This window comes from Berghia stephanieae, chromosome 8, assembly GCF_034508935.2.
Source record: "Berghia stephanieae isolate SIO BIC M18660-M18661 chromosome 8, UCSD_Bste_1.3, whole genome shotgun sequence".
In the NCBI taxonomy this organism is placed as follows: domain Eukaryota; kingdom Metazoa; phylum Mollusca; class Gastropoda; order Nudibranchia; family Aeolidiidae; genus Berghia; species Berghia stephanieae.
In genome coordinates this window covers 6,960,299-6,972,607 of record NC_088367.1, presented here as the reverse complement: position 1 = coordinate 6,972,607, position 12,309 = coordinate 6,960,299, and the positions used below count along the sequence as shown (strand labels likewise).

Here is a 12,309-nt window from a genome sequence, read left to right as displayed (position 1 = left end):
ATTTGGATTGATGGCGACTCTTACTCTGTACAGATTCTCATTTCAACCTTTCTCACCAAAGTGACGAATCCAGTGTTTTAATAATAATAATAATAATAATAATAATAATAATAATAATAATAATAATAATAATAATAATAATAATAATAATAATAATAATGATAATGATAATGATAATAATAATAATAATAATAATGATAATAATAATAATAATAATAATAATAATAATAATAATAATAATAATAATAATAATAATAGATCTTTATTGTCCATAAATATGGCAATTTGTCATTTAATTACACTTTTTATAACGTTCTATATAATAACGATAACATTGAACAGATATTCCACTCCTACTCTCTCTCTCTCTCTCTCTCTCTCTCTCTCTCTCTCTCTCTCTCTCTTTCACGCGTGCGATATACACAACATAAACATATTCATTTCGTTTTCAATATGCATATAAACGAATGAGAATACGTACGGAGCCTAAAAAAGTGTCCACCAATGAAAGCATTCAGCGCCATTTTGTTGTTGGCTGAGAATGTAGTAATTACCATTCATTCGGTATCTATGTCAACATAACAACACAAGAAAAACAACAAACAATATCAAAAGCCACAATAAAATGGTTCAGAACTGTTGCGTATATTTATGCTTCAATAAAACTGTCAAAAAATGAAGTTAGAGAATGTGTGTAATCGTGTATTATAATAACCTATAATGTGTTTTCCAACCACCACATCATCACTGTCACTACTACTACAACCACCATTACCACTTCGTCACTACCACGACTACTACAACCACCACCACTATATCATTATCACTTCCACTAGGGTACACCACCACTACATCATCATCACGACTACAACCACCACCACTCCATCATCATCACCACCACTACTACTACACCATCACTACCACCACTATTATAACAACCACCACCACATCATCATCACTACCTCTACTACTACAACCACCACCACAATATCATCACTACCACTACTACTGCAACCACCAGCACCACATCATTATCACTACCACTACAACTATACCACCACCAGCACATCATTATCACTACCACTACTACTACAACCACCACAACCACATCGTCATCACTACCATTACTATTGCAACCACCACCACCACCATATCATTATCATTACCACTACTACTACAACCACCACAACCACATCGTCATCACTACCACTACTATTGCAACCACCACCACCACCATATCATTATCACTACCACTACTACTACAACCACCACAACCACATCGTCATCACTACCACAACTACTACAACCACCACCACTATATCATTATCACTACCACTCTACCACCACTACATCATCATCACTACTACAACCACCACCACTACATCATCATCACTACTACAACCACCACCACTCCATCATCATCACTACCACTACTACTACATCATCACTACCACCACTATTACAACAACCACCTCCACATCATTATCACTACCTCTACTACTACAACCACCACCACAATATCATCACTACCATTACTACTACAACCACCAGCACATCATCATCACTACCACTACTACTGCAACCACCACCACCACCATATCATCACCATTACAACTTCTACTACAACCACCACCACCACATCATCATCACTACCACTACTACTACAACCACCACCACATCATCATCACTATCACTACTACTACAACTACAACCACCACCACCACCACATCATCATCAACACCACTACTACTACAATCACCAACACCACATCATCCTCACTACCACCAGTAAAAACATAACTATGACACGAAACCACTCACACACGGGGCTATACTATTTATCCTTTTCTCTAAATAGAACAGGACAAGACAAACAAGAGCTTGACTCTCTCTTCACTTCGCATTGATGTTTGTCGTCTGACGAGTTCAACTCTCGGTCGACCTGTCAATATTCCTTTTTGCCTAGGACGTAATCATTAATAGAACGTTGAGTGGTTTGGACCGTGAAGAAAACCTTAAGAAGTCACATTTATATCATTTTAGAGACATCGTTTTGAATAATTTTGAGTTAACGAGCGAGCAGGAAGTTATTTCTTAGATTTCATGAACGGCCGATCAGCGCTTGTTTACTATAGTAACGCGATTCCCAGCCCATGTCTCAATGGCGGATATTTTTCTCATCGAGGCCGCTGGTTGGTTAGCCAATAAGAGCACCGTACGGTTTCCATTGGGTAAATTCCTTGTCAATATGTTACAATTGTGACAATTCGACACCAATTATTAATGTATCTTTATGGTATCTTCAGAGGGAAGACTGGAGTCATCCAGGCGTCAGTGCAACGACTTAAACTTAAAGTGGGCTTGGCTGTACCCATCGTTCCCTAAAAAGTAAAAGCCTGGTACTAACCAAAATCATCGTCATAAAAGAAGAACACGGGGAAAACTTAATTGTGAGTTGTAATCAACAGCGTAACCAATGGAATCCTTTGTTTCCTTGAGCACTTCTAACAACTCACTTTTCACTTTAGGTTTGGTGATCGTCGTCTGCTTTTGTGACGTCATTTTTTGGGTCAGTATCAGCGTAGCCATCGCTATGTTATAGATAGTATGCAGATTTTGCCACCCGCGTTTGTGAGTTGTTCTCACTAAATTGTATTAACAAGACTATAAAAGTTCATGGTTACACAGAGTTTGTGTGTTGGTCCGTTATACTTCCGGATGGCAATGTTGTGAACTCCTTGGCCAAGTGCATTCTATCTATAGCCTGACACTGAAATCCAAAAGGACTGGCAGTTTGACGTCATTATTTGGATTTTGCACCGTCTAGTGAGTTGTCGTTAGTAGAGCTCATGGAAACAAGTTGTTTCATTGGTTGAACTATTGAATACAACTCACGATTTGTTTTCTTTTGTGGCAAAAGACTGGCATTTTGACGTCATTTTTTGGTCAGTATCAGGCTATAACATAACGATGGCTACGGTATCAGGCCTTCAGTTTACTGAAGTCCACGACTAGGGTGAAAGAGACTTGCTAAACGCCACAAAAAACAGCGCGGTGGGGAGTCGAACTCAATCCCCTTAGGGTACTAAGTAAAGGCCGCACCGCTGTGACACTCTGCCTAGTGTACAGCTAACGATCTGCCCTCAAAGTGGAATATTACCCTAACATTTGATTGGGTGAGGGGGGGGGGGAGATAGAATTTGCTAAATTTCCGGTCCCAGAGAGAGAGAGAGAGAGAGAGAGAGAGAGAGAGAGGAGAGGAGAGAGAGAGGAGAGAGAGAGAGAGGAGAGAGGAGAGAGAGAGGAGAGAGGGAGAAAGAGAGAGAGAGAGAGAGAGAGAGAGAGAGAGAGGGAGAAAGAGAGAGAGAGAGAGAGAGAGAGAGAGAGGGGAGAGAGAGAGAGAGAGAGAGAGAGAGAGAGAGAGAGAGAGAGAGAGAGATTATATATCGCTCGATTCTATTTAAGTTTAAGGTTCAATCAACTTAAAACCCTTACATTTTCCTGATTAGATTCCATTTGCCTAATATCCTTATCTAGCAATGAACTGTAGCAATTCTCGTTTCAAATACATCGAACCTATTTTAAGGAAGAATTACAGAAACTTAATTGATGAAAACCTACAATTTCCCATTCCAATATATTTTTAAATAGAAAACGTGAGCTTTAATATAGCGCAATATCCACTAAACATGCTCAAATCGCTTTACAACAGGTCCCTGACCAACAGCAACACGTGTAGAACGAGACATGGCGCCTGTTAGGCGATATTACAAAGCTGTTATGTTAACGATGAGTAGGGCAAGGTGGGGGAATCCACACCCAACTGTTTCAGTTTATTGTCATAAAGTTTCTATTGATGAGGTGAACACAAATACAGAATACAAATATCCCACAGCCATTCACACTTTGATTCTGTACAAATAACATTTTAAAAGAAGGAACGGCACTTCATAAATTCCAAATTTTCTCTTTATTCGCATTTCATCATTTTGGGATAATTCCACACCCATCATGACAAGCATGCAAAAACGAGAATGAAACAATCAGGAACAATAATTGGATTAAGTAGTCTGATGTCAAGCAGCCCGGCAACGGCGGCCATCTTGGTTCTAAACAAAGAAAATCATTACTTTTTATTCTTCATGCTGGCTAGAACTTTTCATTCCCTTTTCATATGCCTTGTGATCAGAATGTGTAAAAGTCAAAACATGATCAAATATATGGGTTTTTTTTCCCTCTGGAAACGTTTTTATGCTCGTCGGAGAAATATTTCATACGGGCGTCCGCCATTGTTCCGATAGTTTAGAGCCAGTGTTACTAAGCTACCATGCGTCATTAGGAAGGAAGTGACGTTACGACTGTTGAATCCTATTAACGTCTGAAAAGAACACAACAACAATCTTTGTAGACATGAGACCAATAGGCCTGGGTGGGGGTCCCGATGTGCAAGGTCATACGACACCGTCTTTTCTTGTAGTTTATCACCATGATTAGCCAATCTCTGTAGAAAAAGGAGAAAAACGTGAAAAGAAATCCCTGCTAGATCCGGCTCTAAAGCATGGGCATGCATAAGTAACATCATGTTGGCGCCAAGAAGGCTTATTATTCAAACAGTATTAATCGGCTACACACTTCCAATAATTTTCTAAGAAAAACAATTAGTAAACTATGTTGGGGCCTCTCTTTGTAAAATAAAACCATTGACATTGCTATGATGGGACTTGAGAACATGTCAATAGGATTCAATAGTCTGATGTCACGCCACCCGGCAACGGCAGCCATCTTGGTTCTAAACAAAGAAAATCATTACTTTTTATTCTTCATGCTGGCTAGAACTTTTCATTCCCTTTTCATATGCCTTGTGGTCAGAATGTGTAAAAGTCAAAACATGATCAAATTTATGGTTTTTTTTTTTCCTCTGGATACGCTTTTATGCTCGTCGGAGAAATGTTTCATACGGGCGTCCGCCATTGTTTCGATAGTTTAGAGCCAGTGTTACTAAGTTACCATGCGTCATTAGGAAGGAAGTGACGTTACGACTGTTGAAGAGTATTGACGAATGTTTATCATTCATCGATCTAGCTCGTCTCAAATACAGAGGAATTAGGCGAGACTTAATTCAGCTCTACAAAATAATTCATAATATAAATGATATAAATCCATCAATTTTGTTTACATTTTCCAAGATTACGTATAACAGGGGCGACAAATATAAATATATATTCCAAGATTTCAGACCAAAATAAGACAGAACTCATTTATTTTACGTATTGTGAAAACATGGAATAGTCTCTGTTTTAACACAAAAAATGCATGTTCTTTGAATCAGTTTAGAATCTTAGTTGATAGGGAGTTAAAGTCTCTGAGATTTAAGTATGACTAATATGTTGTATTCTATTTTACTAAAAAAGAAGTTAAAAATTAATAATTAATTAATTTCTGAATTCAATTTGATTTTGTTAATTTTTATTTATTTATTTATTTATCTATTCACTTATTTGTTTGTTTAATTTATTTATTTATCCATTTATTTATTTACCTATTTAACTTTTAATTGTCATGTGGATAATTATTCCATTACTTTCATGATTATCCATCCGCCTGTATCTGTTTTCCAACATGCTTTCTATCATTGTCTTGGAATGAGATTTCTTGGTTTTGTCCTGGTCCTGGCCAGATACCCTGGATGAGAGGGAAACAGTCAAGTGTATAGTTAGTTTTGGGAGATGATATTTTTTTCCTTGTAAATCATGTCTCTGTTATGCACTGTATTATGTTTTGTATACATGTTATATATGATTTGTAAACATTTGAGTGTATTCCTTTTAGACGGGACCTGTGCTTCTGGGTGAGACATTTAGGTGATCTCAAACTAAGTACATCTATTTCCTATTTGAACCAGTTCCCTTTTGTCTTCCCTTTTCTTGGGTGCTTTAATTGCAATTCTAGATCTTTTTTCTATCCCATTTTCTTCCTTTTTACTGGCGCTGATATGACCTGAATGTGTTGGAAGCGCCATAAAACCCTTAAAAACAAAACAATAAAACTTTCATGATTTTGTAAATGTTGACAAGTAAAATGTATGACATCTGAAGCAATGTTAAATTATGATAATTTATCAGACATATGTATGATTATTATCGTCATTGCTTTCATGATTATTTTTGTCATTAATATTTCATTGTGCTATGAGCTTTGTACATTTAGGATTCATTCGACCATGACCAGTTTTCAATTACCAGTATTCTATGAGAGTATTTTCCGATTTTACATTGCAGTATTGAAATATTTTTCCTGACATTCAAAATTGTGTAAAACTGTCTGTGAATGATACAATGCAAGCTATATGAGATTCTGTAATTATAAACTATTGTATAAGGCATTTAAAGGATAATTCCTATATTAAACCTTTATCAGATAGGATAAGACATAGGATTTTGATCAAATATTTTCACAAAAAAGACCCGAGAAATTCGACACCGTTATGAATCTAAAATAGGCACAGCAACTTACTTTTAAGGCATCTAGAAAGGTTTGAGTGTAAATTTTACATATCCGGTGAATGATTTAGCATTTCTAGCTCGAGCTTCAAAGTTGAAGAAAATTTAACACCATTTTGTCATATTTGAAAACCATGCGTGTTGCACTTACCTTCAATGGACTCTTAAAACTTGAAACATTGTCAGAATTCAACAGTAGTAAAAGTAGCTGCTTCTTGTGTTCAAACAGGAAATAGAAACAAACGGTAGTTAAAACTTTGAACAGTATCCAAAAGGCCTTTTTGTATTCTTTCTGCGAAGAGCTTGATATAATGAATGTGGGCGTGGAATTAACCCGGGTGTGGAATTCCCCCACCTTATCCTCCTCGTTTACTTTACTCAAGTAAAAAGCCTTTTTCAAGAACTCAACTATGTGCCAAGCGAGGTTCGAACCCACGACCTTCTGATCCGAAAGCCAGTGTCATACCTCAAGACCACAAGTTTCAGAGTAATGGTATCTTATTTTTCAGCCATGCTGGTCGTCAATAAAGATCATCCATCCTCGCTCTTTTACGCCCGTAATCCTTAGAATCTGCTTATACATCCGGGTGCTAAAATGGTTTTGCCACCTGTATGTAACCTATTCAAATATAAGTGCTCCGAAGGACTGGTTACATACACACACCAAAGGATTTAGGAACCAATAGAGTGGAGGGTTTGATGTCACGACTTTTCTACCCTATTTTTGAAGGCGTAAATAGGCTTCAAGAGTCGTGACGTCACTTCCCTCGTAATGACGCATGGTAACTTAGTAACTGGCTCTAAACTATCGGAACAATGGCTGACACCCTTATGAAATATTTCTCCGACGAGCATAAAAGTGTATCCAGAGGAGAAAAAACATTATAGATCTGATCATGTTTTTACTCTTACACATTCTGATCACATGACATATGAAAAGTTCTAGCCAGCATGAAGAAAAAGTAGTACCGATTTTCTTTGTTTAGAACGACTATGGCCGCCGTTGCTGGGCGACGTGACATCAGACTATTGAATCCAAATGAAGAAGAGAATTTTTGGTTTAAACCTAAATTATCCCCAATGCCTAGCTTTATAAAAATAAAAGAGATCCTCTTTAAATTTTATGAACAATCTCAAAGAAAAGTTTTTAATTTAGTTTATAGTCAGGTTAATACAGTTCAGTGAGCATTACTCATAAACGCGGATGGCAAAAAACAATAACAAAGACCTGAGTGACGTCATCTTCGAACTATCTATAAACGTTTAACGCTACGTCGTGTATTTGTACTTTATATCCGGCTGACGGATGTTGTGAGCTTTTTAACTTAACGCATATCATCAATAGACGCGTTTAAATAAAAGGTTCCCGATACAGTTATCACCACATCATATTCTAAAACACTCCGTACAAAGCATTTATTAAGACGAATAGTGTGTTCTATTTTGTGTGCTGCCAACCCATTCATTTGTTTGACACACCGCAGCTGCTACACACTACACACATTACACGTTCTTTGGTACGAGATGTTCTACATTCATTTACATTAACCAGTAAACTACCGTACTCTAGAAAAAAAAACACGTATTTAAACATTTGGCCAGAAAACTCGTCCTTCAAATATCGATCGATTTGAATGACTCTCGATCTTGGCAAAAACTCTCAAACCTGGGACTTCGCGAAAACTTCCATCAAGTCCCAAATGGCATATTCCTGACTCTACATGCAATAGGGATAATAGTGTGATGTCAAAATACTGGTTCCTATTTCATTGGAAGTGTAAATCCACCCATCAGGGTGATTGGATACATAAATTTACATTGTGTAATTCATTTTCTGGTGTCAGAGTGATGTTATCTTATTTTCTAGTCTAAATATATTCTGGTCGTCAATAAAGATCATCCATCCTCGCTCTTTTACGTCCCGTAATCCTTATAATCTGCCTATACATAGTATGCGCTTGGCTAAGAAGCTCACAACATTGCCATCCGGAAGTATAAGTGACCAATACACAAAACTGTGTGTATCCATGAACGTTTACAGTCTGGTTAATACAGTTCAGTGAGCATTACTCATGGACGCGGATGGCAAAAAACAATAATAAAGACCTGAGTGACGTCATCTTCGAACTATCTCTACATCCTGCTACTACGAGTTATGCCACATTTATGTAACCTATTCATTATTAGTACTCCGAAGGACTGGTTACATACATACACACTTCCAAGGATTTTGAGTAGGAGTAGTAGTAGATGGAGGGTTTGATGTCACGACCTTTCTTCATTCTTCCATATTGTCGTCAGTTTGTCAGTCATCCCTTCATAGTACCGTTTGGGGACGATGGGTAACAGTAACAGTTGTGATTGTATTCAAGTTAATCATTTTATCATCATTCAATATCTAACTGGAACACATTCGACCCGGGAATGAAAAGGACGCCAAAGATCTGAGTTATGATGAAAATCGTGTCAAAGGTCAAATATCTCTGTCAGGTCAGAGAGGTAAACAATGCTGTTTTTGACGAAAAGAGGAAGTAGTGAGTCGTGTGTTGTCAACAAACAGGCTTGAACTTGGAACGGCAACATCAACATGTTTTATCTGGAGTTTTCTGAGATCCCAATCTCAACGATACTAATCGCCTGCTGTGTTCTGCTACTTTATATGTGAGTACAAGTACATTATTTGAAGTCATTCAACTCTTTTTTAGTTGGGAAAGGGGGGGGGGGGGGGGGAGATCTCCCCCCTCCCAAACCCCCTTCTAGAAGTTCTAGTGTAGGGGGTTTGGGAGGGGGGAGACTTTAAAAAAAAAAAGTTTCCCCCCTCCCAAACCCCCTACTAGAACAAGAAGACTCGGGATGTAGTAGCTTATGGAAGGTCTCCCCTTTGTTATTGTTTGAAGACCGCCAAATAGGTGATCGGTATCTCCCCCCTCCCAAACCCCCTTCTAGAAGTTCTAGTGTAGGGGGTTTGGGAGGGGGGAGACTTTAAAAAAAAAAGTTTTCCCCCCTCCCAAACCCCCTACTAGAACAAGAAGACTCGGGATGTAGTAGCTTATGGAAGGTATCCCCTTTGTTATTGTTTGAAGACCGCCAAATAGGTGATCGGTATCTCCCCCCTCCCAAACCCCCTTCTAGAAGTTCTAGTGTAGGGGTTTGGGAGGGGGGAGACTTTAAAAAAAAAAGTTTCCCCCCTCCCAAACCCCTACTAGAACAAGAAGACTCGGGATGTAGTAGCTTATGGAAGGTCTCCCCTTTGTTATTGTTTGAAGACCGCCAAATAGGTGATCGGTATCTCCCCCCTCCCAAACCCCCTTCTAGAAGTTCTAGTGTAGGGGGTTTGGGAGGGGGGAGACTTTAAAAAAAAAGTTTCCCCCCTCCCAAACCCCCTACTAGAACAAGAAGACTCGGGATGTAGTAGCTTATGGAAGGTCTCCCCTTTGTTATTGTTTGAAGACCGCCAAATAGGTGATCGGTATCTCCCCCCTCCCAAACCCCTTCTAGAAGTTCTAGTGTAGGGGGTTTGGGAGGGGGAGACTTTAAAAAAAAAAGTTTCCCCCCTCCCAAACCCCCTACTAGAACAAGAAGACTCGGGATGTAGTAGCTTATGGAAGGTCTCCCCTTTGTTATTGTTTGAAGACCGCCAAATAGGTGATCGGTATCTCCCCCCTCCCAAACCCCCTTCTAGAAGTTCTAGTGTAGGGGGTTTGGGAGGGGGAGACTTTAAAAAAAAAAGTTTCCCCCCTCCCAAACCCCCTACTAGAACAAGAAGACTCGGGATGTAGTAGCTTATGGAAGGTCTCCCCTTTGTTATTGTTTGAAGACCGCCAAATAGGTGATCGGTATCTCCCCCCTCCCAAACCCCCTTCTAGAAGTTCTAGTGTAGGGGGTTTGGGAGGGGGGAGACTTTAAAAAAAAAAGTTTCCCCCCTCCCAAACCCCTACTAGAACAAGAAGACTCGGGATGTAGTAGCTTATGGAAGGTCTCCCCTTTGTTATTGTTTGAAGACCGCCAAATAGGTGATCGGTATCTCCCCCCTCCCAAACCCCCTTCTAGAAGTTCTAGTGTAGGGGTTTGGGAGGGGGGAGACTTTAAAAAAAAAAGTTTCCCCCCTCCCAAACCCCCTACTAGAACAAGAAGACTCGGGATGTAGTAGCTTATGGAAGGTCTCCCCTTTGTTATTGTTTGAAGACCGCCAAATAGGTGATCGGTATCTCCCCCCTCCCAAACCCCCTTCTAGAAGTTCTAGTGTAGGGGGTTTGGGAGGGGGAGACTTTAAAAAAAAAAGTTTCCCCCCTCCCAAACCCCCTACTAGAACAAGAAGACTCGGGATGTAGTAGCTTATGGAAGGTCTCCCCTTTGTTATTGTTTGAAGACCGCCAAATAGGTGATCGGTATCTCCCCCCTCCCAAACCCCCTTCTAGAACAAGAAGACTCGGGATGTAGTAGCTTATGGAAGGTCTCCCCTTTGTTATTGTTTGAAGACCGCCAAATAGGTGATCGGTATCTCCCCCCTCCAAACCCCCTTCTAGAACAAGAAGACTCGGGATGTAGTAGCTTATGGAAGGTCTCCCCTTTGTTATTGTTTGAAGACCGCCAAATAGGTGATCGGTATCTCCCCCCTCCCAAACCCCCTTCTAGAACAAGAAGACTCGGGATGTAGTAGCTTATGGAAGGTCTCCCCTTTGTTATTGTTTGAAGACCGCCAAATGGGTGATCGGTATCTCCCCCCCCCCAAAACCCCCCTTCTAGAACAAGAAGACTCGGGATGTAGTAGCTTATGGAAGGTCTCCCCTTTGTTATTGTTTGAAGACCGCCAAATGGGTGATCGGTATCTCCCCCCTCCCAAACCCCCTTCTAGAACAAGAAGACTCGGGATGTAGTAGCTTATGGAAGGTCTCCCCTTTGTTATTGTTTGAAGACCGCCAAATAGGTGATCGGTATCTCCCCCCTCCCAAACCCCCTTCTAGAACAAGAAGACTCGGGATGTAGTAGCTTATGGAAGGTCTCCCCTTTGTTATTGTTTGAAGACCGCCAAATAGGTGATCGGTATCTCCCCCCTCCCAAACCCCCTTCTAGAACAAGAAGACTCGGGATGTAGTAGCTTATGGAAGGTCTCCCCTTTGTTATTGTTTGAAGACCGCCAAATGGGTGATCGGTATCTCAACCAGATCATTGTAAATGTTTTTGGTTACAAAACATAGATAGAGGTTTGGGGTGTTGATTGATTCATCTGGTGGGCAAAACTAGTGTTTATTTTACATAAACGTGTGTCATTAATAGAATTATTGGATATAGATAGTATGCAGATGACGTCACTCAGACCTTTGTTATTGTTTTTGCCATCCGCGTTTGTGAGTTGTTCTCACTAAACTGTATTAACCAGACTATAAAGTTTCATGGTTACACAGAGTTTGTGTGTAGGTCCGTTATACTTCCGGATGGCAATGTTGTGAACTCCTTGGCCAAGCGCATTCTATCTATAAATTACTTTTTTTGTGTGGCTTTGTGATGTAGAGAGAGTATCTGACACTGAATAGTGGTTTTGCACTATAATACGGTGGTTTTTTTTACGAAACCTGACAAAGTTATGGGAAGAGGGCAGCTGTGGGAGTGCATATGGGACTCAGAGAAGTGTACACCAGTGGGGAGTGAACCTGAGACTATGGTTTTCGACGGGTTTCAGGTAGTTTCATATAAAGCAATTACTTTTTTACGAAACCCGGCAATATCAGACAAAGTTGTGGGAAGTAGGCAACAGTGGGGAGTGAACCTGAGACTCAGGGAAGTGTACACCAGTGGGGAGTGAACCTGAG

The 12,309-nt window shown here is 39.8% G+C and overlaps 1 protein-coding gene and 1 long non-coding RNA gene across 2 annotated transcripts in view; one reads left to right on the top strand and one right to left on the bottom strand.

Moving 5' to 3' along the window:
* Positions 1 to 3,954: 3,954 nt before the first annotated feature.
* Positions 3,955 to 7,716, bottom strand: LOC144978092 (uncharacterized). The gene is made up of 2 exons (XR_013646461.1): positions 6,651 to 7,716; positions 3,955 to 4,500 (listed from the first exon to the last, which is right to left on the bottom strand). It is a non-coding gene; the product is annotated as an uncharacterized LOC144978092 (long non-coding RNA).
* Positions 7,717 to 7,976: 260 nt separating this feature from the next.
* Positions 7,977 to 12,309, top strand: part of LOC144978091 (cytochrome P450 3A29-like) — a 30,573-nt gene continuing 26,240 nt past the window's right edge. The window contains exon 1 of the mRNA XM_078923653.1: positions 7,977 to 9,160. Within this exon, the coding sequence (XP_078779779.1) occupies positions 9,087 to 9,160 (74 nt within the window). The 5' untranslated portion in view covers positions 7,977 to 9,086. The remainder of the gene's footprint in view (positions 9,161 to 12,309) is intronic.